Source organism: Diplotaxodon limnothrissa, linkage group LG18 (assembly GCF_057381915.1).
Source record: "Diplotaxodon limnothrissa isolate DT_005_m linkage group LG18, D_limnothrissa_male_GT1.1, whole genome shotgun sequence".
Taxonomy (NCBI): domain Eukaryota; kingdom Metazoa; phylum Chordata; class Actinopteri; order Cichliformes; family Cichlidae; genus Diplotaxodon; species Diplotaxodon limnothrissa.
The window spans coordinates 35,194,925-35,219,572 of record NC_140613.1 but is presented as its reverse complement, the minus strand read 5'-3'; the positions used below and the strand labels follow the sequence as shown (position 1 = coordinate 35,219,572).

The 24,648-nt window shown below is 42.3% G+C and overlaps 1 protein-coding gene across 1 annotated transcript in view; it reads right to left on the bottom strand.

Moving 5' to 3' along the window:
* The window catches only part of arhgef2a (Rho guanine nucleotide exchange factor (GEF) 2a), a 39,624-nt gene extending 14,976 nt beyond the window's left edge, over nt 1–24,648 (bottom strand). The window contains exons 1-12 of the mRNA XM_085377883.1: nt 24,466–24,648; nt 10,672–10,834; nt 9,352–9,419; nt 7,172–7,220; nt 6,831–6,963; nt 5,518–5,627; nt 4,335–4,478; nt 3,879–4,129; nt 3,679–3,804; nt 1,514–1,634; nt 1,067–1,143; nt 87–258 (exon numbers count right to left, since the gene is read on the bottom strand). Coding sequence (XP_085234009.1) covers nt 87–258; nt 1,067–1,143; nt 1,514–1,634; nt 3,679–3,804; nt 3,879–4,129; nt 4,335–4,478; nt 5,518–5,627; nt 6,831–6,963; nt 7,172–7,220; nt 9,352–9,419; nt 10,672–10,834; nt 24,466–24,528 — 1,477 coding nt within the window. The 5' untranslated portion in view covers nt 24,529–24,648. The remainder of the gene's footprint in view (nt 1–86; nt 259–1,066; nt 1,144–1,513; nt 1,635–3,678; nt 3,805–3,878; nt 4,130–4,334; nt 4,479–5,517; nt 5,628–6,830; nt 6,964–7,171; nt 7,221–9,351; nt 9,420–10,671; nt 10,835–24,465) is intronic.

The window sequence follows — 24,648 nt, the reverse complement described above, 5'->3', positions numbered from 1 at the left end:
GACAGCTAGTAATAGGACAATAGTCAGTGTCTACCTGTTGTATTATGTTTATTTTATTAAATATTAATCACCCAATTGTTGTGTACCTTTGAGTCGTGATCCTGGAGTTTTCCAGAAAAGGGTCCCTTCACGGATAAGTCTCCTTCGGAGTAACTCTCCAGCTTTAAATATTCCTCCATCCCGTACTATGGCCTCAGCCCTTGGGTCAAGCTTGGCATGGATTTCCTGAAGCCGCTGCGTTTTCTCCAGATCGTCCATCTGCCGACAGGAAATTCAATCTTACATTTTCAGTTTGATTAAATCATCTGAATGAACCAGCGAGCTAATCTGAGTCGGCTAAAATGGATGTTACAAGGAGATTTGTAAGATCCGTTTCGAAACGGTGATGGAGGTGGAGGTGTGCTCTGAAGAGAAGAGGAATGAACATCACTTAGACAAAATAAATGTGTGTGAATTGGAGGGAGTCAGGCGGAAAGATGAACATACAAAGTCTAAGTGTTTAAAAATGAAGCTGAGTTTTACTGAGTTTTAGTAAAAGTAGAGGAATAGTAAGGTCTTATTACTAAATGTTATTCTATTGAAACTAATAAATACTACATATTATGACTGTATTACAGTGTAATACATTATAAGACAGAAAATACGATGAGATTTTTCAGTAGATAAAAAACAGAAGTAAATCAGTCTTAGAAATAAACAAAGATCTCGAGTATGAGCTAAAAGCACTTGTGTGGAAGTTTAGAGCCTGTCGAACAGGGCAGGCAATTGTTTGTCCTGTAAATGCTACAAATCCTCTCTCTGGTTAGTGAAACAAGTCGTCCACTTTACAGCTGAGGTAGGAGAACAAATGAATGCTGGGTTGTTAGCACAAGCTAAAAACTAGAGATCTAAAGACCTAATCTAAGCGTCATTTAGGAAGAATGAGTGTTTGCACTGACTTGTACTTGATGTCTGAATGTGTAAGATTTAGAAAAGAACATAAATTCTTTGTGAGTTTGCTGATATTTGAATATGAAGAGAATGAATGACGCACAGATTATTGCACAGGGAGCAAACACTTCAGTACCTGTTGGTCTATTGAACTAAGCAGTTCTCTGATCATCAGCAGAGCCTGGGCCACAGAGGAAGCTTCTTCTTCATCATCTGGATAAAATAGAAACAATCATCTGATTCATCTCTAATTTCAGTAAAACTGTGAAGTTTGAATTTCATCTTCTGACAATTTTTTCAAAAGAAAGAAAGAAATATGAATTTGCATATATGAGTTTTAATTTACTAAATCCAGCTCACAAAAGCTTCATGTACCAAATATATTACCCTGGGTGTTAAAGGGTTAGGTTTACAGTAAATAACAGAAAAATGGAGAAGAGGAAAACGTTCCCATTGAAGCCTGGTTTTGCTTCGTTGTGTGGAACCATGAATGTTAGTTAAATGTGAAAACCAGCATTTTTTAATTTTCTAGTGACATTGTAGATCTGAGAAAAGAAGGAGGCAGATGACTGGGATGAGTCACCTGTTGTGTTGTCCAGAATGCGCTGAATAAGTGCAGGATACTTGAACATCCGCTGAGTCACCAATAAGATGCACTCTTGAACACCATGGCAACGTAGCAAGGGTCCTCGACTCACCTGCTGCTAAGAGACAGAAAGGAAGCTTTAATTTTTCATCATTATTTAAAAGCGATCAGTTTGAATCATACACTCAGCAGAGCTGAAGTCAAAGGTATGACTTTTCTCCACGAAGTCATGGTTTCAACCAGCTTCCACGAGGGTGGCCTGAGGGCGCGACAATGTCTAGCTAGCCCTGTGCTAACTGTATCAACACTGTATCAACACTGTATCGACACTGTATCGACACTGTATCGACACTGTATCAACACTGTATCAGCACTGTATCGACACTGTATTGACACTGTATCGACACTGTATCGACACTGTATCGACACTGTATCGACACTGTATCAACACTGTATCGACACTGTATCGACACTGTATCGACACTGTATCAACACTGTATCAACACTGTATCGACACTGTATCAACACTGTATCAACACTGTATCGACACTGTATCGACACTGTATCGACACTGTATCAACACTGTATCGACACTGTATCGACACTGTATCAACACTGTATCAACACTGTATCGACACTGTATCAACACTGTATCGACACTGTATCGACACTGTATTGACACTGTATCAACACTGTATCGACACTGTATCGACACTGTATCGACACTGTATCAACACTGTATCAACACTGTATCGACACTGTATCAACACTGTATCAGCACTGTATCGACACTGTATCGACACTGTATCGACACTGTATCAACACTGTATCAACACTGTATCAACACTGTATCGACACTGTATCGACACTGTATGTGTGAGTGCATGATTGGCATTTGTCACAGAATAGCAGAATTGGCAGGTCCACCCTGGTATCCTGTGCTGTCCACACATAAGTGCAGGTTCACACTGAACACACGTGACATACGTAAGAGGACCCGGAGAAGTCGTGGGGAACACTCTGCTGCCCGGACAAGTTTAGTGGTGGGCCAGTGATGGTCGGGGTGGCCTGTCTGTGCTTCATCAGTACCTAAGATAAATGCACTGCCTGATAAAATGAACAGAACACTTGGAAAAAACATCAGATATCAATGGGGGGGAAAGAATTCGCACACGGGTCTCTACAGGCTGAGCAACGCCATCCTGACCGTCGTTAAGTATCAGTGGGAATTCCTCTGCCCCACTGTACCCTGCACTGGTGCAGTGGTTAACTGGGCTGCTCCTGGTGCACTTTATCTGGCGCAAATGTGCAGGCAGATGTAAAAGTAGATCCCCCAGGTCACCATCTGCCGTCTCATTAGGAGCATGTCCCAACATTGTCAGTCATACAAACTCCTGAGTACCGTTAGTAAAATGGGAGAGCCTGCTGCGCCATTCTTTAAATTCAGCCGTCTGTAGGTTCATAATTTCATTTCATTCCATCAAACAATGAGGCATCCTTTCATTCCTAACTCATTACCATCTGTACCAGTATCAGTATCCAGCATGAATGTTTTCCCCATTAAGATCTGATGTGTTTTCCAAGTGTTCTTTTAATTTTAGGGGGCAGTGAATTTATCTTAGGCACCGATGAAGCATTTCCTCCACTCTTCAATTGAAGCTGCGTTTTCTTTTTCTTGAACGTGTCCTCTTGTTCTGAAACAGCATTTTTGCCCTTTTTTAACCAATTATAGCAGCGACATCTGGTTCCTTATGTCTTTCAGACATGCTCATTCAAACCCTTTAGCTCTCCTCCGACATGATCAACATCTTTAGTCTATGCTTAGTAAAATTAAAATGCCTTTAGTATGAAACATTGTAGGTGCCAAGTAAGCCAGTTATTTACTTATGCTTATTGTTGCTTTATTGTTCATATTTATTATGCTGCTGCGTCGTCAACAGCAGCACCAACAACAACTGGTAACAAGCCCTCGCGGTCACACGAGGCTGCTGATGCTGGAAACAGCTGTGGAGGAGTGCAGCAGGAAGGCCAGCAGTCCCAACAACAATATGAGGAAGAGAGGGAGGAAGGTGAAATAATAATTAGGAAGTATAATTGGAACAAGTCTTGGTAGGTCGGTACGGTCGTTAACATATACATATGTCCATGCATGTGTCTCCTACCCGTATGAAGAACTGGAACTTCTTGTCTTTAGCGAGCAGCTCCTTGTATAATTTGACAGCCTTTAAGTGTCGGCTACAGAACTCAGCATAAGTCTTCTGCATGTCATCTGCAGACTGGCCTGAGAACTGGCAGAAGAACACAAACAAGTCACGTTACTGTGGATATGAGTCAGTAAGGGGAAGTCAGCAGAATCACAAACCTGCTCTACTAGAATATCCCCCAGCTGATGAATGGTGTAATTGTGGTTGGATCCAGGTTGCAGGCTGTTCTTGCGCCGCAGGAGAAGTTGTGCCAGAAACTGGGAATGTATCTTGATGAGCTGGTCCAGGCAGGGAAACATAGCATGCACGGTGCTGGGCTCTAACTGAAGCTCCTCCAGCATGCCCTGTCGAAACACCCTCTCCATGATCTGCAGTGTCTGCATGTGGTGCAGCTCTGTATGGATCAGCTCTAAGAGACACACACACGTATAACAAAGGTGAGATGAGATGCATACGACATTTTTAAATGACAACCATTGCATATTTCTAAACGGTGACATACTGATTTGTTTTCTATGTGTGTCCATATGCAAACACATGTATAACGTTTAGCAATAGACTGAACGTCTGCATATGAGGCAGAAATGATGAAAAATAGATCATGTTTTTGTCACCATAGATGACATCCTGCCTCTTGATAACATTTTTGCGATGTGTCTGTAAGTAACTGCTATCCACAGCCATGCTCCACGAGTCAGCCTTAAAGTCCTGGCCCTCAAGCTCGATCTCCTCCAGGACTGAGGCGTAGTACAGTTCTCCTAAAGAGGAAAAGAAGATCAGTATGAAAGACTGCAGACTCACAGATTATTGTTTATTTTACTATTGTTATATGAGAGATTATTGTAGACTGAAGACAAAAGTTTGAACAGACGACTTGAGCTTTCTCCTGAAGGTTTGAAGATTCAACGACCTCTTCATGAAATGTGTCACGTTTCACTTCTACTGCTATACAGTTGTATTCCACTACATTCAGGAAGAATGTTTATGAGGATCTTATTACCAATCAGAGCATGCACCAAACGGTTAATGGACTGGTTCTCATGTGGCACTTTTCTACTCTACCCGAGCACTCAAAGCACTTTATACAACCAGGGTCATTCAGCCATTTATACAAGCACTTATTTTTTTATATGACAGTGCTTCCTGTCTAGCATTCACGCACATTCATACTCTGATGGATGCAACTTGGGGTCAGTATCCTGCCCAAGGATATTCGGCCCATTAAACCACCTGTGGACACCTGCTCCACCTCCTGAGCTGCAGCCACCCCCAACTACTAGTAGTTAAGCAATTATCTATTAAAGTTAAGCACCAAACATGCATTCATGTTGACAAGCTTGCTTAAATTCTGGAAACATGCATTCATTTGTCACAATGTTACAATAAGAAGGTGTGCAGGCGTGGACAGAACGTTCTGTCCACCTTATTAATCCATAAACTATCAGACAGATTATTGGAACTTGTACTCTTTGCAGTCTCCCATTCAGCCCTTACTTTCTATGTGGAAAATAGTCACAAGGAATTTCTTTTTTAAATACCTACATTCTCCAGGTACACCTGTTCAACTGCTCATTTATGCACATATCTAATCAGCAGCATCAGTTCTCTGGGTGGAAATGGACTTCATGAACTGTTCTGGTTTGTTTTCTACTACAGTCCAGTGCATTATGATGTTGCTGGAAGAATGACCAGTCTTTGGCCTGCAGACTTGTGAGTATATAACATACATGTATAATTAACTGACTGTGAACACATGGAGCTGTCTAAGATTTTGTGCTGCTTGGATGTTTGCGATACCGTCATCATTGAGCGACTCCATCGACATCGTTCTGTTTCTGAAGCTGAGGGAGTCTGTCGACTGGGAGAGAATTCTGCGTAGTCCCAGGGGAGCATCATCATTCAGCGACCTGCAGCACACACATGCATGCAGGTATTATTGGTGCCTAACTATTGTGCATGAGATAAATGTAGCGGCAAACAAACTGGAGAACCAAACAGAGCCAAATGTTAAAATAATAAGAGGCACCTTGAACAGTGGTGTTTAATGCATAGAGATTTCACTGGCTGCACACCAACTCATACATTTTGGAGTTGGGAATGTTGGTGTTTTGATTGACAGACATACTGAAACTGACAGTTTCCAACTAAGTTTGTGGGTTAACTGAAAATTTCCTCGTGTATATATATTAGCGTGGAGCCGTATAAATTGCCAGCACAAACTCAACAAATCAGTGTCAATCCCAGACACAGTGGATGAGCTCTTTGGTTTCGAACAAACATGGAGTGGAGGGTTTGTAATAGATTATCTTTTTTGAAGGTTTTCTGCTCTTTTTGGGTGTATGTGTCACAGAAAAAGAGCAACAAGGCTGCACTGTTCGCACGACTTCACGGGGGCCATGTGTGCCTCCTGTAACCCCCACCGGTCTCTGTGTCCAGTTTGCATGTCTTAGTCTGGGTCTCGGGCCTTCACAGTTTTTCCTTCCTACTGTCGCTAAGTGCTTGTTGGGGTTTTCTCAGTATTGTGGGGTCTTGCAACATAAAGTGCCTTGAGGCGGCTGCTGTTGTGATTTTGTATCATATAAATAAACTGAACTGAGCTGAATTCAAATCAGGTGGAGCAGAGTAAATTTTGCAATCTGAGATATTATCACACCGTCCCTGTGAGCATTTACAAAACCTGTATACATCTTTATCATTGCCAGTGACTGTAGCATGAAGATGGATAATCTTCATCATCATCTGTCTGTCAGCCACAGTCTGTTCTGTGCCTCACTCATCAAAAACATTGACATGTTGGGGGAAAGCAAGCATGAATACTCATGGTTGCAGCTCAAAATCATCTTGAATTAGCTTCATGACCTTTCCTGTCCCACCATGTGACAGTGAGTGACCACGGTTAAGGTCACATACTGTGTTTTTAAAAGATCATTTCCTGTCCTGCTTTTTATGCATTCTTGGTGTTCGCTGAACATTCGACAAAGCAAATCCAAACTAGTGGATGTGACTGGTTTCTGTCCTTAATCCAGCAAACCAGCGTGCACTGATGACCTCAGGTAGCTTTAACCAAACAACAGAGCAACACTAATATTCGCTCTGTGTTTATGACCCACCCTACGATGTTGTTGGTGGAGACACTCTTGGACAGGGATAGGTGAGAGCGGCCACGGCGTGATCTGAGCAGAGATTGTCGGAAGCTTTCAGAGGGGTAAATAGCTGAAGTTGGACGTTCTCGCATTCCTTGAGCTGAGAGGAGAAAATAGTTGTATTATAAAGAGAATTGGCTGAAGAAAGGGAAAAATATTCCAACATGTTAGCAAGCTAAAGAGGATTTTAATGATGACGGAGGAACATACTGATAAAGAGATAGATAGGAGGGAGGAAGGAAAGAAGACAGGACGAGAGTGAGGCAGAATATGCAGTTCATTTCTTAGATTTGTTCCATTGTTCTTACTTTTTGCACGCAGTGGAACATTGTTCTTCATCAGGGCCGTCTTCTGTTGCTGAAAGGACAAAAACTACAATTACAGGAGCACAAAAATGAAACAAAGAGAGTTTTTAGGTCAGTTTAGCTACCAGAATAAATTCACCATTCATTATATTTAATGTTGATTGAGAACTCAAAAGCAAACTGTTAGGAATAAATAAAAGGAACTAAAACAACCTTTTATTGACAGTGACATTCAAGGTTATTATTGTTAACGAAAACTAACGAAATAACAAAAACTAGAAGTGAAAAAACATTTTTCACTCTTTTCACCTCTTTTAACGGAAATAAAAATAAAAACAAGACTTTGCAAAAAACGGAAAACTAACTAAAACTGTAATGAGCGTTCACAAAACTAACTAAAATTAACTGGATTTATAGCGAAAATGTGTTTAGTTTTCAATAGCGTCGGGTGAAAGTGAAGTGTAGTTTCCAGGTTTTTTCTTGCTGTGTCTCATTGTGCCAGCAGGGGGCAGTACGTTAGTCGAGTCGTCTGTGTCGCTGCTCCGTCCCACGCAGAATCACGTCAGCAAAAGTCGGGAGAAATCGCCAGAGTCCAATTTCATATTACTCTGAATATGATTGCGTTTTAGATAAAGCAAGTGTCTTGTAGTGGAAAGAGACAAATTATGCGGAACATTTCTAAAGGGAACCTTTGAAAAGCTCACACAAGAAGGCTAACCTAGCTTAGCTTGAGAAGGTAAGGGAGCACGCCCAAGCCTCATCCCCAGAAACAGAAGCTAACCCCGGGCAGCGTGAAGCATCCCGAGACAACTCCACAAAAACCATTAATGCAGTGCTTCCAACAGCGAGCCGATGGCTGCTGGTTGGTCCGTTCGCAGGAACATCACAAGCGAGAGGAAGCGTTGGTGAATATGTTTATTGAGACTGGGATATCTACACAACTTTTTGCCTTCAAAAAGTTTAGCAATTCACCCGGAGCTGCAAGAGGTAATAGTCTCATTGGGGCCAAGATATATATCTTATAGTTGCCTGCTATCAATAGTTGTTCATCTGCCCTCATTTATTTATTTATTCCCATAGGTGGGGATGTGAGTTGTCTGTCTCTGCGTGTTAGCCCTGCGACAGACTGGCGACCTGTCCAGGGTGCAGGGTATGGTAGCTGGAAGAGCAACATACCCAAGGATAAGCAGAAGAGAATGACTGATATGATGAAACTGGGATGTTGTTACACTTCATTGTTGCAAACACGACGAAAACTATAACTGAAACTAAGGGTTTAAAAAAAATAAAAACTAAACTAGCAAACAAAAGGTAAAAACTAATAAAAACCTGATACAAAATTGAAAATCTGAAGTCAAAACTAAATAAAAATAAAAACTAATGAAAACTGCAAAACTATTAAAACCCTGGTGACATTGTAATCCAATAGGCTGTTCATGAGGGAACGCTGTAACGCTAGGAAATGAACTACAGGAACCACAGAAACACTAACAGTACAAGAACAGAAAGACTATGACACAAACAGGAAACAGCAGGAGACACAGCTGGAACTATTGGGAACTATTCAGAATAGAAATACGTTTAGATCAGTAAGTATCTGGACAGCACAGACACTGAAGTGCAGACTTTCAGTGTTACATGTAAACGTCAGCAGCACTACGTCCACAGTTTGACAAAAACGATTCGTAGTCTTGATGAACTGTTACAGGCTGTGATTCATAATTTCTGATTAACCAAAGACCATCGTTCTAAAAAGTGATCTGATACCTTCAAATACAAAAGGAGTACAAAACTCTTCCATTGCTTGGATTCACTAGTGCAGCGTCTGTTGGTTTGACTATAACATCACTGTTTTACTTGGTAACTGTAGCTCTAAATCTGTGACATGTCTGTGAGATCAGTCAATTAAACAGCATTTAGCTAATCTTAGTCACTGCTTGAAGCTCTTTTGCACAAGAGCTCTCAGCCACACTGACCCATTCACACACACAGCCACTCAGTGATGGATACAACAGGACACTCTGGACACTGCCAGTGCTTAGGAAACAAGAAGAAAATGAGATGACCATGCATCTGAACAAGCTCAGCCTCACCCAGACCAGACAGATGAAGACCACGTGTTCAAACTGATACACAGAGACTCTTTGCAGAAACTGTGATTAGTAGTGATGTCTGTGTCTTACCCTCTGTTTCATTTTGGCACAGTTTGGCAAAGTATCTCGACATCGGTTGTGGATAGTGGCACTGCATGCTGGAGTAAATGAAGACACAAGAGGCAAAGTAAACAGTGAGGAACATAAAACATGCAGTTAAATCAACACATTCATAGACACAGATCTTTCACTATAATCACATCAACAACCAAAATAATCTCTTTAGTCACGATTTTCACTGCCAAAAACCTGCAAGCCAGCAGTTTTCAAACGTAACCTGGGAGGCTCCTCTTCTTCATTTATCCAGAACCTATTCAGTGCTTATTTTACCTACATTTTTAAAACAGCAAGAGGGCAAAGGAACCCACTGGTTAAACCAACAATTGTGATGTAAAACACATCAGTCCTCAGTGGGCAAAACAGTGACGCTGTGTAAATGTACGGGTATGGACGGGAATGAAAGTAAGAAACAGCTGACAGAAAGTCGTATGCACTGATGACAACTTGTTTGGCTCACAGTTTAGATTAAAACATACTTCACTTAACAACAGTATTTTTCACACATGATAAGCTGTGAGCGATAGTTTATTATGGCATATACTGTGCATGAGGGCACACAGCCTGCAGCCAGCCAGTAGCTCTGATCCAAACACTGATACTTGAGAGTGGACTGAGCTGTCATCGTCACACTGTGATAAAAACAAATAGCAAAAACTCCTATTGTTGTATTTTGACAGGTTATTTAATTTGGTGATTGAAGCTGTTCACTGACTGCTCTTTATTTCTTCAAACATCAAATCATAATAAAGATTCTCCCATCAGCATTACTGTGACTGCTGATGTAGTCAGGATGTGGTCGGCCGCCCCCCCCGAGCTTGGGTGTGCTGGGCGTTTCTTCCTGTTTTAAAGGGAGTTTTCCTCCCCGCTGTTTTCAAAGTGCTTGCTCATAAAAGGACATGTGATTGTCGGGTTTTCTCTGTTGCTTCTCTGTTTCCTGTGACTAAAGTGAAGACTGACTGAAAATAAGAGTGGAACCAGGTCTCTTCATCTTTGACCATAAATAGTTTTTTTTTTAGTTTAATTTAAGAATTAAATATTAATGTAATGGCCTTAAAATACCCCTCCTGTCTCCCTCCTTTTAAAGTCTAATTCAGTTAATAAAAAGGGACCAAATACTAAAAAACCAAGAGAGAGGTGACGCATAACTCAGTGCACATCCTGTGTTTTTAGACATAGAGAGAACTTTGTTCTGAGGTTTGTGTCTCTGGCTTTATCGTCATACTATCGTCATACTACACTATATAAAGCATAATGATGAGACAGTGGTGGAATAACTAGAGTGTTACTTACTAGGGCAGCAGAGAGCCTCCTTTGCAGTGATGCTCTTGTTGCATGCTGAGCAGAGTGTGGTTCCTGACACTGTCAGAGATGTAAAAAGGTGACCATTGGGCTTGAGCACCACACTCTCCCTTGCAGCTTTCTCTCGCTCCCTCATGCGCTCTCGCTCTTTATTCTGAAAATGAAACAGAATGTAAAAAACGTGTAGTATGAAATACTTATTCACATACATTTACTGAGAGACAGTAGAGCTTATGCACTGAATCTGCTGCTTAACATCTGTGAAATTAGTTCTGCTTATTTACATCATAGCATGAGTCTAAAGACAGATTGGGATGAAAGAGGAGCAATTTAAGCAGAATTATTACTAAACTACATGTTCAGTTAACTTGGCCATAAACAAATGCAATGTTGTAATATCTTCCATAAAGCCAGAACATCTGACTATTCATCACTGATTGATGTAAATAAGAACAGCCCGAGATTTCTCTGCAGCTCTGTAGCCAGGCTGACAAACAGTCAGAGTTCTGTTGAGCCAACCATCCCTTTAACGTTAACTAGTAATGATCACAACCATCACCATGTATGTGATATACTTCCAGTGTTCTGACAAACCATCCTACTTTGGCAAAATGTCCTACCATAACTAGTTTATGCACATTTCTGCTGTCACAGAGTAATTCCAGCACAAATTTAAGTAGGCATGACGGTTTGCCACTTAACTTTGCCCATCAGAGTGTGCTTGTAGCACATAGTTATGAAGCCAGGACGGTTAGCATGAAACCGTACTATCTACAGCGAGAGTTTCCACACGTCATTATGATAGCTGTGCATGCCCCGCCCTCTGCTAACGCTGCAGCAGCCTGTGAGGTCCTGCACACTGTAACCAGCAGACTCCAAACACAGCACCAGGCATACAGCTCATCACCTCTCCCTCCCCTGGTTCATCTCCAGCCTGTGTATAATCAGGGGTGCACATAAGTGGTCCGCAGGTGCACATTCGCTGTCAAAATAAAAGACGAGCACCAGATAAGAAGTTGCAACCTGTGTTTGCGTCCATATAAAAGGCAGTGTTTTTGTCCGCTAGAGTGGGATTTTCACGGCACATTCTGCACCACATCTCTGTGCGATCATCATTTGTTTGAAGCCAGCTCACCTCCTGCAACCACTTTTCCGAGAATACGCGCTTCTTTTGTAGTTCGGACTCCTTCTGCTATTCTTTGGAGGTGGAGGAACACCAAAGTAACTGCTTAAAGGAGCTTCTTGACATCTTTAAGAGTTCTAAACAAATGTCTGTCCTCCTCCAGAAAATCTTATATACGCAAACGCGCGTTGCAACTTCTTTGCGTCGCATCTTTTATTTTGACAGCGAATGTGCACCTGCGGACCACTTATGTGCAGCCCTGTGTATAAACCTCTACTACAGAGAACCAGTTGTGAAACGCACAGTTAAAAAATGGTCGGCAGAGACTGAAGAGGCCCTGAGGGACTGTTTCCGTTCTACTGTGTGGGACAACCTCTGCAGCCCCCTGGAGGATGACCTCAACAGCATCACAGACTGCATTACAGATTACATGAACTTCTGTGTGGACAACACCGTACCCATCATGAAGGTACGGTGTTTTTCTAACAAGCCATGGATAAATCCTGAAATAAAGCCTCTCCTCAGGGAGAAGAAGAGAGTCTTTAGATCTGGAGACAAACAGGAGCTGAGAGCTGTCCAGAAGAAGCTGAAATGGAAGATAAGGCAGGGGAAGGAAAACTACAGGAGGAAGGTGGAAGAGCAGCTGCAACAGGACAACATCAGAGGGGTTTGGAACAGCCTGGAGACAATCTCAGGACAAAAACCAACCCCCCAGGCTGCAGGAGACTTGGGGTGGGTGAATGACCTAAATAAATATTTGAATAGGTTTGATCAACCACCCACCCCTCCCCCAGCATCGTCCCCCCTGCTGCAATCTCCCTCATCTTTAGGGCCTGCCTGTCCTTCATCTCAGGACTTCACACCTCCCAGCTCCCAGTCATCACACACACCCCGGCTTCTGTGGACTCCAACATACCCCCCCCCCCACGAAATCCTCTCTTTCTATCTCTGCACTTCAAGCGAGGAACGAGCTTCGCATGATCAAGGTGCAGAAGGCTGCAGGTCCAGATGGCGTCAGCTCCAGGTTCCTGAGATGCTGCGCAGATGAACTGTGTGGCATCCCAGGTTATCAGTTCAACCTGAGCCTGTCACTGGGGAAAGTTCCACGGCTGTGGAAGACCTCCTGTGTGGTACCGGTACCAAAGACCTCCCATCCCAAGGACCTCAGCCGCTACAGGCCGGTAGCCCTGACATCACATCTGATGAAGACCCTCGAGAGGTTGGTTCTGAACCATCTGCGCCCCCTGGTGAGGTCTTCATTGGATCTGCTGCAGTTTGCTTACCAGCCTGGCATCGGAGTGGAGGACGCCATCATCTACCTCCTGCACCGAGCTCTGACTCAACTGGAGAAGCCTGGAAGCACTGTGAGGATCATGTTCTTTGATTTCTCCAGTGCTTTCAACACCATCCAGCCACGACTTCTGAGGGACAAACTGGAGCTATCAGGAGTGGACCACCACATGTCACAGTGGATACTGGACTACCTCACAGGCCGCCCACAGTATGTGAGGGAACAACCTCTACACTGCAGACTTCTCCATCAACTGCCCACGCTGCCACCTACAGAAGTTCTCTGACGACTCTGCCATAGTCGCCTCATCACAGGTGAGGACGACTCAGAGTACAGACAGTGGACTCTGGACTTTGTGGACTGGTGTCAGCAGAACCACCTGCTGATCAACGCCGGGAAAACCAAGGAGTTGGTGGTGGACTTCTGGAGATGCAGACCCACCACACTGACACCGGTGAACATCCAGGGAGTGGACATTGAGATAGTGGACTCGTATAGGTACCTGGGTGTTCACCTGAATAATAAACTGGACTGGAGCCACAACACTGATGCTCTTTACAGGAAGGGTCAGAGCAGACTCTACCTGCTGAGGCGGCTGAGGTCATTTGGAGTCCAGGGAGCGCTTTTAAAGACCTTCTATGACTCTGTGGTGGCATTTTTTACAGTGTGGTATGTTGGAGCAGCAGTTTATCAGCAGCTGAGACGAAGAGGTTGGATAAACTCATCAGGAAGGCCAGCTCTGTTCTGGGATGCACCCTGGACCCAGTGCAGGTGGTGGGAGACAGAAGGACTGTGGCCAAAATAACATCTGTGATGGACAGAGTCTCCCACCCCATGCATGTAAATGTTGCTGCAGAGCTGCTTCAGTGACAGACTGCTGCATCCTCGATGCATGAAGGAGCGTTTCTGCAGGTCCTTCCTCCCTGCAGCTGTCAGACTGCACAATCAGACCTGCTCCCAACAAACACAGATGTTTACATCTGCGCTGTAATTTGACACTATTTTATCAACAGATTCGCACTACAACCTGAGTTTGCCTCTTATCTGTATTTCATTTTATTTAATTTCAATAACTGTACAGTACTCTGCTTTCGGTAACTATTGTCCTTGTTGTAATTATGTAAAAATTGTGTATGTCTCTGTTCTGTGTCTTGTGTACTGTTTGTTTGTATATGTGTCTCTCTTGCTGCTGTCACACCCAAATTATTCACTTGTGGGAAAATTAAAGGATTATTCTTCTATTCTATGTAACTCTTAAATATTATCTACAGCTACTCTTAGTACCATTGATGTTAAGTTAGACTCTTTTTCTCCAATTGATCTTTCTGAGTTAACTTCAATAATTACTTCCTCCAAACCATCAACGTGTCTTTTAGACCCCATTCCTACAAAACTGCTCAAAGAAGTCCTGCCATTAATTAATGCTTCAATCTTAAATATGATCAACCTATCTCTAATGATCGGCTATGTACCACAGGCCTTCAAGCTGGCTGTAGTTAAACCTTTACTCAAAAAGCATCTCTAGACCCAGCAGTCTTAGCTAATTATAGGCCAATCTCCAACCTTCCTTTATATCAAACATCCTTGAAAGAGTAGTTGTATTTGTATTTACAATTTGTTCATGTCAGTGAAGAGTCCTCCTCCTTTATAGTCCTGACAGGCACTAGAAAGAGAGAATATTTCTCCCATATTGGCTTTGCTTCATTGGCTCCCTGTTAAATCCAAAATCAAATTCAAAATCATTCTTATCACGTACAAGGTCTTGCTTCATTTTGCCCCGTCTTATCTTAATGACCTTATAGTACTATGTTATCCCATTAGAGCACTTCACTCTGCACTCAAAAAAAGAAAATTGGGTGGTTGTTACATTTACAAAAGTATAACTTGTAATTTGAAGAAAATAATTTCATGTTTCTATGGTAAACATGATTAAATCATGTAGGATCTGTATGAAATTCAACTTATTTTGTTCTTGTTGAGATGACATGATACAATCTAGTAAGAGTGGTTAGTTGCTGGACTCATGAAATTCACAAGATCACGGGTTATAAGAGGCAGACAACTGCCCACACCATGTGTATGCTATCGCTATTTATTGTGGTTTAACCTGTCAAAGACAAAAACATAAAGAAAATTCTGCATCAAGCCTTGTAATAAGTAAGTAAAGTTTATTTATACAGCACCTTTCACAGACGTGTCACAAAGTGCGTTAAAAGCTAGTTGTTTTAAAAGCATTAAAAGCTTTTTGAAATAAAAATGTCTTTAGCTGCTTTTTGAAGGTCTCCACTGAGTCCAAAGCCCGTAGAAATAAAGGAAGTGCATTCCACAGTCTGGATGCAACAGCCTGGAAAGATCGGTCCCCTCGAGTTTTACAGCGAGTGTGGGGGACCACTAAAAGGTTTTGGTTTGATGACCTCAGGTTACGAGAAGAGGTATGTGTACGAATCACATCAGCAATGGGGGGGGGGTGGTCCCTGTAATGGTGTAAAAGTTTTAAAATGGGACCTAAATCTGATTGGTAGCCACTGCAGCGACTTTAACACAGGGGTCATACAAGCTCCCTTGTTCAAGCCGGTCAGCAGCCTCACTGCATAGTTGAACAACCTGTAGACGAGCTAGCCCTTTCATGTTTAGACAAGTAAACAGGCTGTTACAGTAGTCCAGTCTTGTAGAGACAGAAGCATGTATCATCATCTCGAGTTCACTTGTTGACACGATGGATCTAAGTTTTGAAATGTTCCTCAAGTGAAAAAAGCAGGTTCTTACTATCTGATTTAAATGTCCCTCCAAAGAAAAAGCTTCATCAAAACCAACACCCAGGTTTCTAAGCTTATGCTTCTGTGAGGAACCTAAATCACCCAGATGCTGTTTAATATCAGGTATTGCACTGCCTGGTGCAGTAATCAAAGTTTCTGCTTTGGCTGGGTTTAGCTGGAAGCAGTTATTGTTCAAACATTGTTTAATGTTGGTTAAACAATCTGGTTAGTTTGCAGTTGGTTCTCACTGGGTAATCTGGTTTCCTCCCACAGTTAAAAGTCATGTAGTTATTCGAGTTAGGTTAATTGGTGATTCTAAACCTGTTGTTTGTCTCTATGTGATAGACTGGTGACCTGTCCAGGGTGGACCCTGCCTCTTACCCTATCACTTCTGGGTTATGCCCCAGCCCCCCTGCAACCCGGATAAAGCTAGTAGGATGGCAGTGGAAGTTGTTGTAAAGTGGAGACAAAACCATTTATGTTAGCCAGACTCTAGACTTTGTTGAACATTATTGTTAGATTTGTATTGTTGATTGTCATTTATGCTTAGAAATATTTACTTATATATGCTTAGAGTTTTGTAATTAGTTGTAGATTGGTAGAGGTTTTGATCCTTGATAGTCTGCAAACTTTGTGTGTATTAGACAGCACTTTGGGAGCATGAGAGGTCATACCGTGTCTTATTGTTTTATGGTAGGATTAACGTAGTTGCGTCTGTTCTAGTCTAAGTGCTCTTTGTTTAGATGAACTGCAGGACTTCCTCACCGTGTTATCTAGGATGAACCATCTAGGGGGAGGGGGAGGCTACCCTCTTCCTGACCAAGGATGTTTGACCCTTTGATCAGCAGTCCACACACACACACACACACACACACACACACAAAAAGGAAAACTGAATAAAATAGATCTGTGGCCTAAATGAGTGAAGAGCACAGACCTGGTGATTAAACTCATAAGTTAAAGAAGACATTAGGCTTATGTTGTGGGTTGTGCAGCTGATGGTTGGTTTGGAGTGAATCTAGCTGATGATTCTTCTCCTGTTGTGAAGTTGATGAGGAGTTTGTGTCATGACTTAGCAAGGCCTTTTTATTTTGATACTTTCACAGTGCACTGAAAGTTTGGTTTGATAATCTCTGTTATTTTTCATTTTTATTTTTTGAACAGGCACTGATTTTGTTTGTCTATTTCTTTTCTTTAAGCAGATCTGCACGTCGGGAATTAAAAGTGCTATACGACCTGTCGAGAAAGCTGTTACAAGTGAGTTTTCTCCACATTGAAATGGGCTCAGGAGAAAGCTACTTATTGGGACAATATTAAATGAGAGTCCCTGTCCTAAAAAGGATTCAGCGATGTAATCCTATCTAAACTTCTTTTTCTTTTTGAAATGACGTCATTTTGCTGAGAGTGGAAACTAAATGCGACGACAGGTTCCACTATCAGCAAAGAAAGAAAGAATGAATGAATGAATGAATGGAAATAGAATAAAAACAAACTGACTGACTGGGAGAACCGGTCAACCGAGGATGCGATCGCCACAGTGCTGCACACATTACTGAAGCACTTGGAACACAGGAACACCTATGCACGGCTCCTCTTTGTAGACTACAGCTCGGCTTTTAATACCATCCGGCCATACAAACTCCGTCCCAAACTCCACCAACTGGGACTTAACTCCTCTCTGTGCAACTGGATTGTGGACTTCCTCACTAACCGTAGACAGAGTGTCAGAGTGGGTAAGAACACCTCTTCCACCCTTGTGGTCAACACCGGTGCCCCTCAGGGGTGTGTTCTGAGCCCTCTGCTATACACTCTCTTCACCCATGACTGTATTTCCTCCTGCGCGTCCAATCTCATTGTTAAGTTTGCAGATGACACTACAGTGCTCGGACTTATATCCAACAATGATGAGACAAACTATAGGACAGAGGTGCAACAACTAGAGTCATGGTGCCACGACAATAACTTGGTCTTAAACACCAAAAAGACCAAGGAGATCATTGTAGATTTCCGGAAGAGGGGCCATAACAACCATCTGCCTCTCTTCATTGGCAGTGAGGCGGTGGAGAGGGTGAGCAGTTTTAAATTCTTGGGGGTAACTGTGACCGAGGACCTGTCCTGGGGCAACCATATCACCTCAGTTGTACGGAAGGCCCAACAGCGCCTCTACTACCTGAGGAGACTGCGGAGCGCACACATTCCCAGACCTCTGATGTTGAACTTCTACAACTGTGCCATCAGCAGCGTTCTGACGTATGGATTTCTAGTGTGGTTCCCCAGCTGCACCAAGGCCGATCAGCAAGCACTCCAGCGGGTGGTGAAAGAAGCTGGCAGAATTATTGGAACAAGTCTGCCAGAGATCAGTAATATCTTCCCCACTCGCTGTCTGAGGAGGGTGCACAGTATCCTGCGGGACCAACATCACCCTGCGCGCCACCTTTTCCATCTGCTGCCCTCAGGGAGAAGGTACAGGTCTATACAGGCCAGAACATCCAGACTGGCCAACAGCCTGTATCCACAGGCTGTGAGGCTCCTGAACTCTCTGCCCCCCTCTCACGGACAATAACCATATCCAACTTCTTAATAGCAATGAACTGGTCTGCATTGGTGCATCATATCTTTATTCTCTTCCCCCTCCCTTTCTTAAATAGATAACTATCATATCTGATATCATATCTCACAGTACAATAATATTGAATGGGTTGCATTGTTGTATTTTGTCATGTTTCTCAGGTCTTTGTCTGAATTTCTACGAACATTATTGCTAAGGATTGTCTTATTGCATTGGAGTCACACTGGGTTAAATATGTACACTTGGGTTTTAAGGGGTATTTATTATTTTCTTCTTTTTTTGGGGTTGTATGGAAGCCCCAAACGCAATTTCATTGTTCTTGACAATGACAATAAATAAATAAATACTAAAAAATACTAAAAGCTGACAGGACTTGACCACGACTCAAGTTTAACCTCCACCTAGACAGGACAAAAGGGTGGATGATTTTATGTGTTTTTGTTACAGGAGCAGAAAGATGACAGCAACATTCGAGGTTGCATGATGATTTAATCTTTTAAATGCCATTTTCTCTGTCTGTGAATTTACTATGTGTGTGTTATTCACTACCTTGTGTTGCTTACAGAGGTAATGGTGACAAAGTATGCAATACGCCTGCGCAAGCGCTAACATTTGCATTTTCTTTTCTACAGCATTGCAGTTTTTCATGTGTTTGATCATGTGATTTATAAGAGGATTAGTTAATGTTTTTTTTACTATAGGATTTCTGGGTTTATATGTGTATGACATTCTTTCTACAGCTAGGGATGGCTAACTTTATGGTGTTTTTATGGCACCTCTGGAATGTGGATGGCCGACACCTGCCCACCAGGATAATCAATGTGTGTTGCTAATGTTTGTTTTTTGAGACTGCATGTACAAGATTCAGCAGAAGCGGACAAGTGACATGAGACAAACAAATAAGAGATGCGGTGTTATGGAATAGTTAATATGGGCTCATTTGCTGGCCACTCTTGAGCCCATAAATAATATATGAGTGGAGTGACTTTGCTTACGAGAAGTCACTGATTACATTACTGTTGACTGAGTACATGGGATGATCCATGTCTGAGGCAAATTATGGTAATAATTGTAGTTTAATGATTTGAGAAAACCTGCACATGACACTTGTCTTGCTAGTGCTGAATGCTTATTACTTTTATGATATAATTGTTTACAGGTATGACGTTTGATTTCACTTCCAGATTTTGCTTTCCAGGCCATGATGGTGTGTATGCAGGCTCCTGGCAGAGCCAGGTGTTATGCAAAACACACTAACATTTTTATTGCAGGATTATAGGTCCAGGGTGGTGGTGCTCCAGGGGAGGAGATGCCCTGATGTTGCCTGGGATATGATCTAGCTAATCTTTTTCTTTAAGACAGGAATCCAGGTTTGGTGAGTTGACGCATGGGTGTGTCCATGCGTCAAGAGGAGGGGTCCAAGGATTAACATTAAACAATGTTTTTTATTATTGTTGCAGTGATTTGTGTGATTAGCCGTTTTATTTACAAATATTAAACCTATGCAAGTGGTACACCCATGTTCAGATGAGGCTTTGATGGCCTATAAGTGAAGTTCACTGAACTAAAGAATGTGGTTTGATGAATGTTGACATACTCTCCAAATAGTTTGTCTTCCTAGCAAGGAAATACAGGTGCAGCAGTAATCTCCTGAGAAATCTTCAGAGGCCCAGTGAGAAGCGCATAGCTGACAGGACCAGGCAGTGGTTGAGGTCAAAGGTCAAGCTGGTTGGGGCCCATCATGAGATCAGACCTTGGAGCCACAGCAAGGACCATTTTAACTGCCTGCAAAATAGCGAGAGACCCTCCTGGATTTATCAGAGCCACTGCAAGAGGTCGAGGGCCCAGGAAACCCCGGCACCCTCAAGACAGCACAATAGAGAAATCTCACACTTGGTTGTTTCAGTGGTGAGGGGGGAGTGCTGATTGAGCCCCCGTAGGGTAAGCTCGCACTTCAACCTCCAGCCTCTGATCAACTCTAGGGCAACCAAGTGCGAGGCGTGACGGACCTGTGTGCGACCAGGACCCTCTTGGTTACCTTGACTACGACGCTCATCCTTATAGGACCCCAGCTGGTGCCGGAAACAGCTGAACCAGGAGGAAGGCAGAGGAGATGGACACATGACAACTCTCACCTAAGAGAGACAGATCCAGCAGGCCCAAAATCAGGACTATGCATGACGAGAAGGAGTGCCTGAGAGGATCGTCCACAGGATGGGAGCTGAGGCCAGGAGAGAGACTTCAGGAGGATCAGAGATCATCTTCAGCACAGCAGACATCACACAGAGAGCTGTGCTACTGAGCTTCCAGGAGATCAAGAGGAGACTTCCCACAGCAAGATTTTAAATAAAATGAAAGATTCAATATTGATGCTGAGAAAGACAATTAAGGTGTACGACGTGCTCTGCCTTAAATCTTCAGCAGCGTTGGGATATGAAAACTCGAGGGATGAGGGCTCCATCGACAGCGCAGAAGGAGTTCGAGGATGACATCATGATTCTGTGAAAAGCACAGGAACCAGAAGCTATGGTGGTGATGACAGCAATTTCCTATGAACATCATCTAATGCTGTGCCACTGTACTGTGCATACGATGACACTCTGAAGGCTGCTGGGATCATAACAGCAGTAAGATGACGGAACCCAGCACCCTTTCCACAGAGAGCTTTTTCTGCAGAGCGTGGACAATGGCAGAGTCATAAATATCCCCCTCACAAGACGAAGGTCTGAAGTCAGGTGATGGGGGCTGGTAAGAGGCCATAAAACTGGAGTGCTGAGAGGTCTGCAGCTTGGAAATAGCTGAGACCCATGTTGACGAACAACAAAACCAACTGGTATGTTTGAATGTTTATTCTACATACATTTGGACTCTGGTCCTATGGACAGTGATGGAAACAACTGGAAGAGACATTCATGACGCCCTGCAGAGCTCAAACCACTCTGCAGAGAGACATGTGATGTGCACACCCGGAGGAAGCATCACCAAGCTGGGATGTTTTTGAAAATGTTATCTTCTTATTTTCACTATTAAATTAACAATTTCTTTGTTTGCTCATAGGATGCAGTTTGCCATGAGATGAGATCAATGAGGAATGGGATAACTGCTAATACATTTGTTGAACTGTGTACCTTTTCAGTAATTTAGGGTGATTTGACGTATGCTGAGTATAAAAATGTTTGCATTGAAACTGTCAGACATGAGGTATGCATACCTGGGAACTTTTCAAGCATAAAGGTCAAAAAGGGGGGAAATGTTAGATTTGTATTGTTGATTGTCATTTATGCTTAGAAATATTTACTTATATATGCTTAGAGTTTTGTAATTAGTTGTAGATTGGTAGAGGTTTTGATCCTTGATAGTCTGCAAACTTTGTGTGTATTAGACAGCACTTTGGGAGCATGAGAGGTCATACCGTGTCTTATTGTTTTATGGTAGGATTAACGTAGTTGCGTCTGTTCTAGTCTAAGTGCTCTTTGTTTAGATGAACTGCAGGACTTCCTCACCGTGTTATCTAGGATGAACCATCTAGGGGGAGGGGGAGGCTACCCTCTTCCTGACCAAGGATGTTTGACCCTTTGATCAGCAGTCCACACACACACACACACACACACACACACAGGCAAGGTACTCTTTGTGTGTATGTAGACGTCATATGTTAATGAACTTATGCATATTCATGTAACCTCAATAAAAGAACAGTGGTACGGGAGAACGGACGAGAGCAACTGGGGTCAAGCGAAGGAACGGTGCCTGTCCGGTTCTCTCCCGTGCACGAGAAACATGAAGAAGCTTGCCTACTTGTGTCTTGCTTTGCAGTGTAATTATATTGCCTTTAACGTTCCAGCGGATGGGTTCAAGCTACAAACCTATCAATTATGTAATATGAAGACAACATGTAGTATTCAAGTGACCAAGTAGTATTGAGGTAAAAGTTATTGAATACTGTTGGAATAAAGTGACAAAATTGTGAAGGATTAAAATATTCCAAGAGCTCAACTTACTTCATTTAAACATGTTTCAATCACGTTTCATCAACACAAAATGCACAGGTTTATTGAATGTGAATAAGTTGTGTTGATTTAACTAAGTTGTTTAAGTTTATGCCAAAGCAAATGTGTGCAACCAATGTCCACTATTGATTTAACACGTTCTTTATTTCAGTGTGAGACTGCGCTTACTTGGGGTTTCTAAGGTAAAAGTAGAGTTGGAGGCAGAGCCTTCAGTTTTCAGACCCCTCTTCTGTGGAACCAGCTTCCAGTTTGGATTCAGGAGACAGACACTATCTAAAGCATATAGTTAGGGCTGGACCAGGTGACCCTGGATCCTGTCACCAAAGCACACGGGGGGGTCATATAACTATTGGGGTTTTCTCTGTATTCTTTGCATTACTGTAGAGGCTTTACTAGGGGTGGGGGAAAAAATCGATACTGTGTAGTATCGTGATATTTTGTTTGCTAATAATGTATCGATACAGGGACAGCACAAATCGATATTTTGTTACAAAAAAGTTTTTGTGGACTGGAACTCTGACTTCAGAGCATGTTGATCCTTTTTCTGAGCAAGAATCCTGACATTCCTTCACTGTCCAAATGTGTTTAACTTGTTTTTTGGCAGCAATAAACATGACAGTTTACTTATTTTAATTTATGTTTTATTTTAATTAAGTTTAAAACTTTTTTATTTAATGTAAAATTATATTTTGTTTTAATTTACTTTCAAATTCTTCAGTTGCTGAATGGGCTGCATAGTTATCATAAATTGCATAGTTCAGAATAGCTGTAATTGTACCAGATGGTTGCATTCAGTTAAGTTGGACTAGACTGTAATACAAACCGTTCAGTTTGTCAACAATAAAACTGACTGAAATGAGAGAAAGACTGAGTGCGAGACTTTGATATTAGATAAAATGAATATTGATAAAGTTTACCTTTATGTACAGAATCTGAATATCGCAAAATATTTTTTAAAAATTGCAATAATGTCGTATCGTGCGTTAAGTATCGTGATAATATCGTATCGTGGGATATATGGTGATTCCCACCTCTAGTCTTTACCTTACAATATAATGCACTTTGAGGCAGTTGTTGTGATTTGACACTGTATAAATAAAACTGAACTGAATTGCTTTAATTCAGCTGCACTGGAAAGCTTTCAATCATTAGAGGCCATTTTAAGGTCATGCTAATGTTAATGTTGGCAATAAAAACCAAGGCAGGGGGATTTTAAGCACAGTTTTAAAGATAAAACACTTTTTATGAAAGTCTGATCGATTGAAAGTTTGACCTTCTTGACCCTGATGACGATTTCAGAGGTCCAGTAAAATCATATTAGACTTCCCTATAGCACTTTTTGGGAATGCTGAAAATACACAGCACACTTAATGAATCATAGTTTTGAAGAAACATCACAGAAAGACTGAGCAGTGTGAAACAACCTGTAATTGGAACAATTCCTTCAGCTCCTCATCTCGAAAATGGGAACCACCACCCCAGTCTGCCTCATCGCAAGCATGGAGGTTGGAGACAAGACATTGTGCCCAACAAAGAAAATGTCTTTGTTGGGCCAAGAAAGCTCAACAGAAACTGGTAACAGCACACAGTCACAGCCATTTCTATGGCAACAGTTGCTATAGTCGAATATAGTCCTAGGAGCTCGCACACAGTGTACAAGCAAACATACTCACAACCACCTACATGCTGCATGTAGACTTAGCTGCAGCCCATGCAGCTACATAAGGCCCAGTGATCTGCCAGCCCTGTGCTCATGTCTTTCAAGAGCTGGCTCTCTGTCACAACACGGAAATGACCAAATTTATGGTTCAGAGTGCAAAAGCGGGTGAAGGAGTGAGGAAGTGAGTGGGGGTGGAGACAAAACCATGAACTGCTACGGTCTATGACCTACAATACTGTATTAATGAACACACATTCTAACAATCACAAGATTTTGTAAATGTGCTTTCTTGCCTGTCGTCAAAATATGTCCAACACTTGCCACCGATGCTGTAGTCTTTATTATTAATGCAGAACTCGAGAACATGCCAACTTACCCGCAGGTTGATCTCCCGCATCCTCTCCTGACGCAGTTTTGACAGATTGGTAACTCTGGACATAACGCACTTTCTCAAGACCGACTGAAAAAGCAGTGAGCAAGTCGAAATAAAATATTCAGTTTGAAAGTTTGTATAGTTTTCTGTAAATCATTCAATTCTCCATCAAAGAGAAAAAGGAAT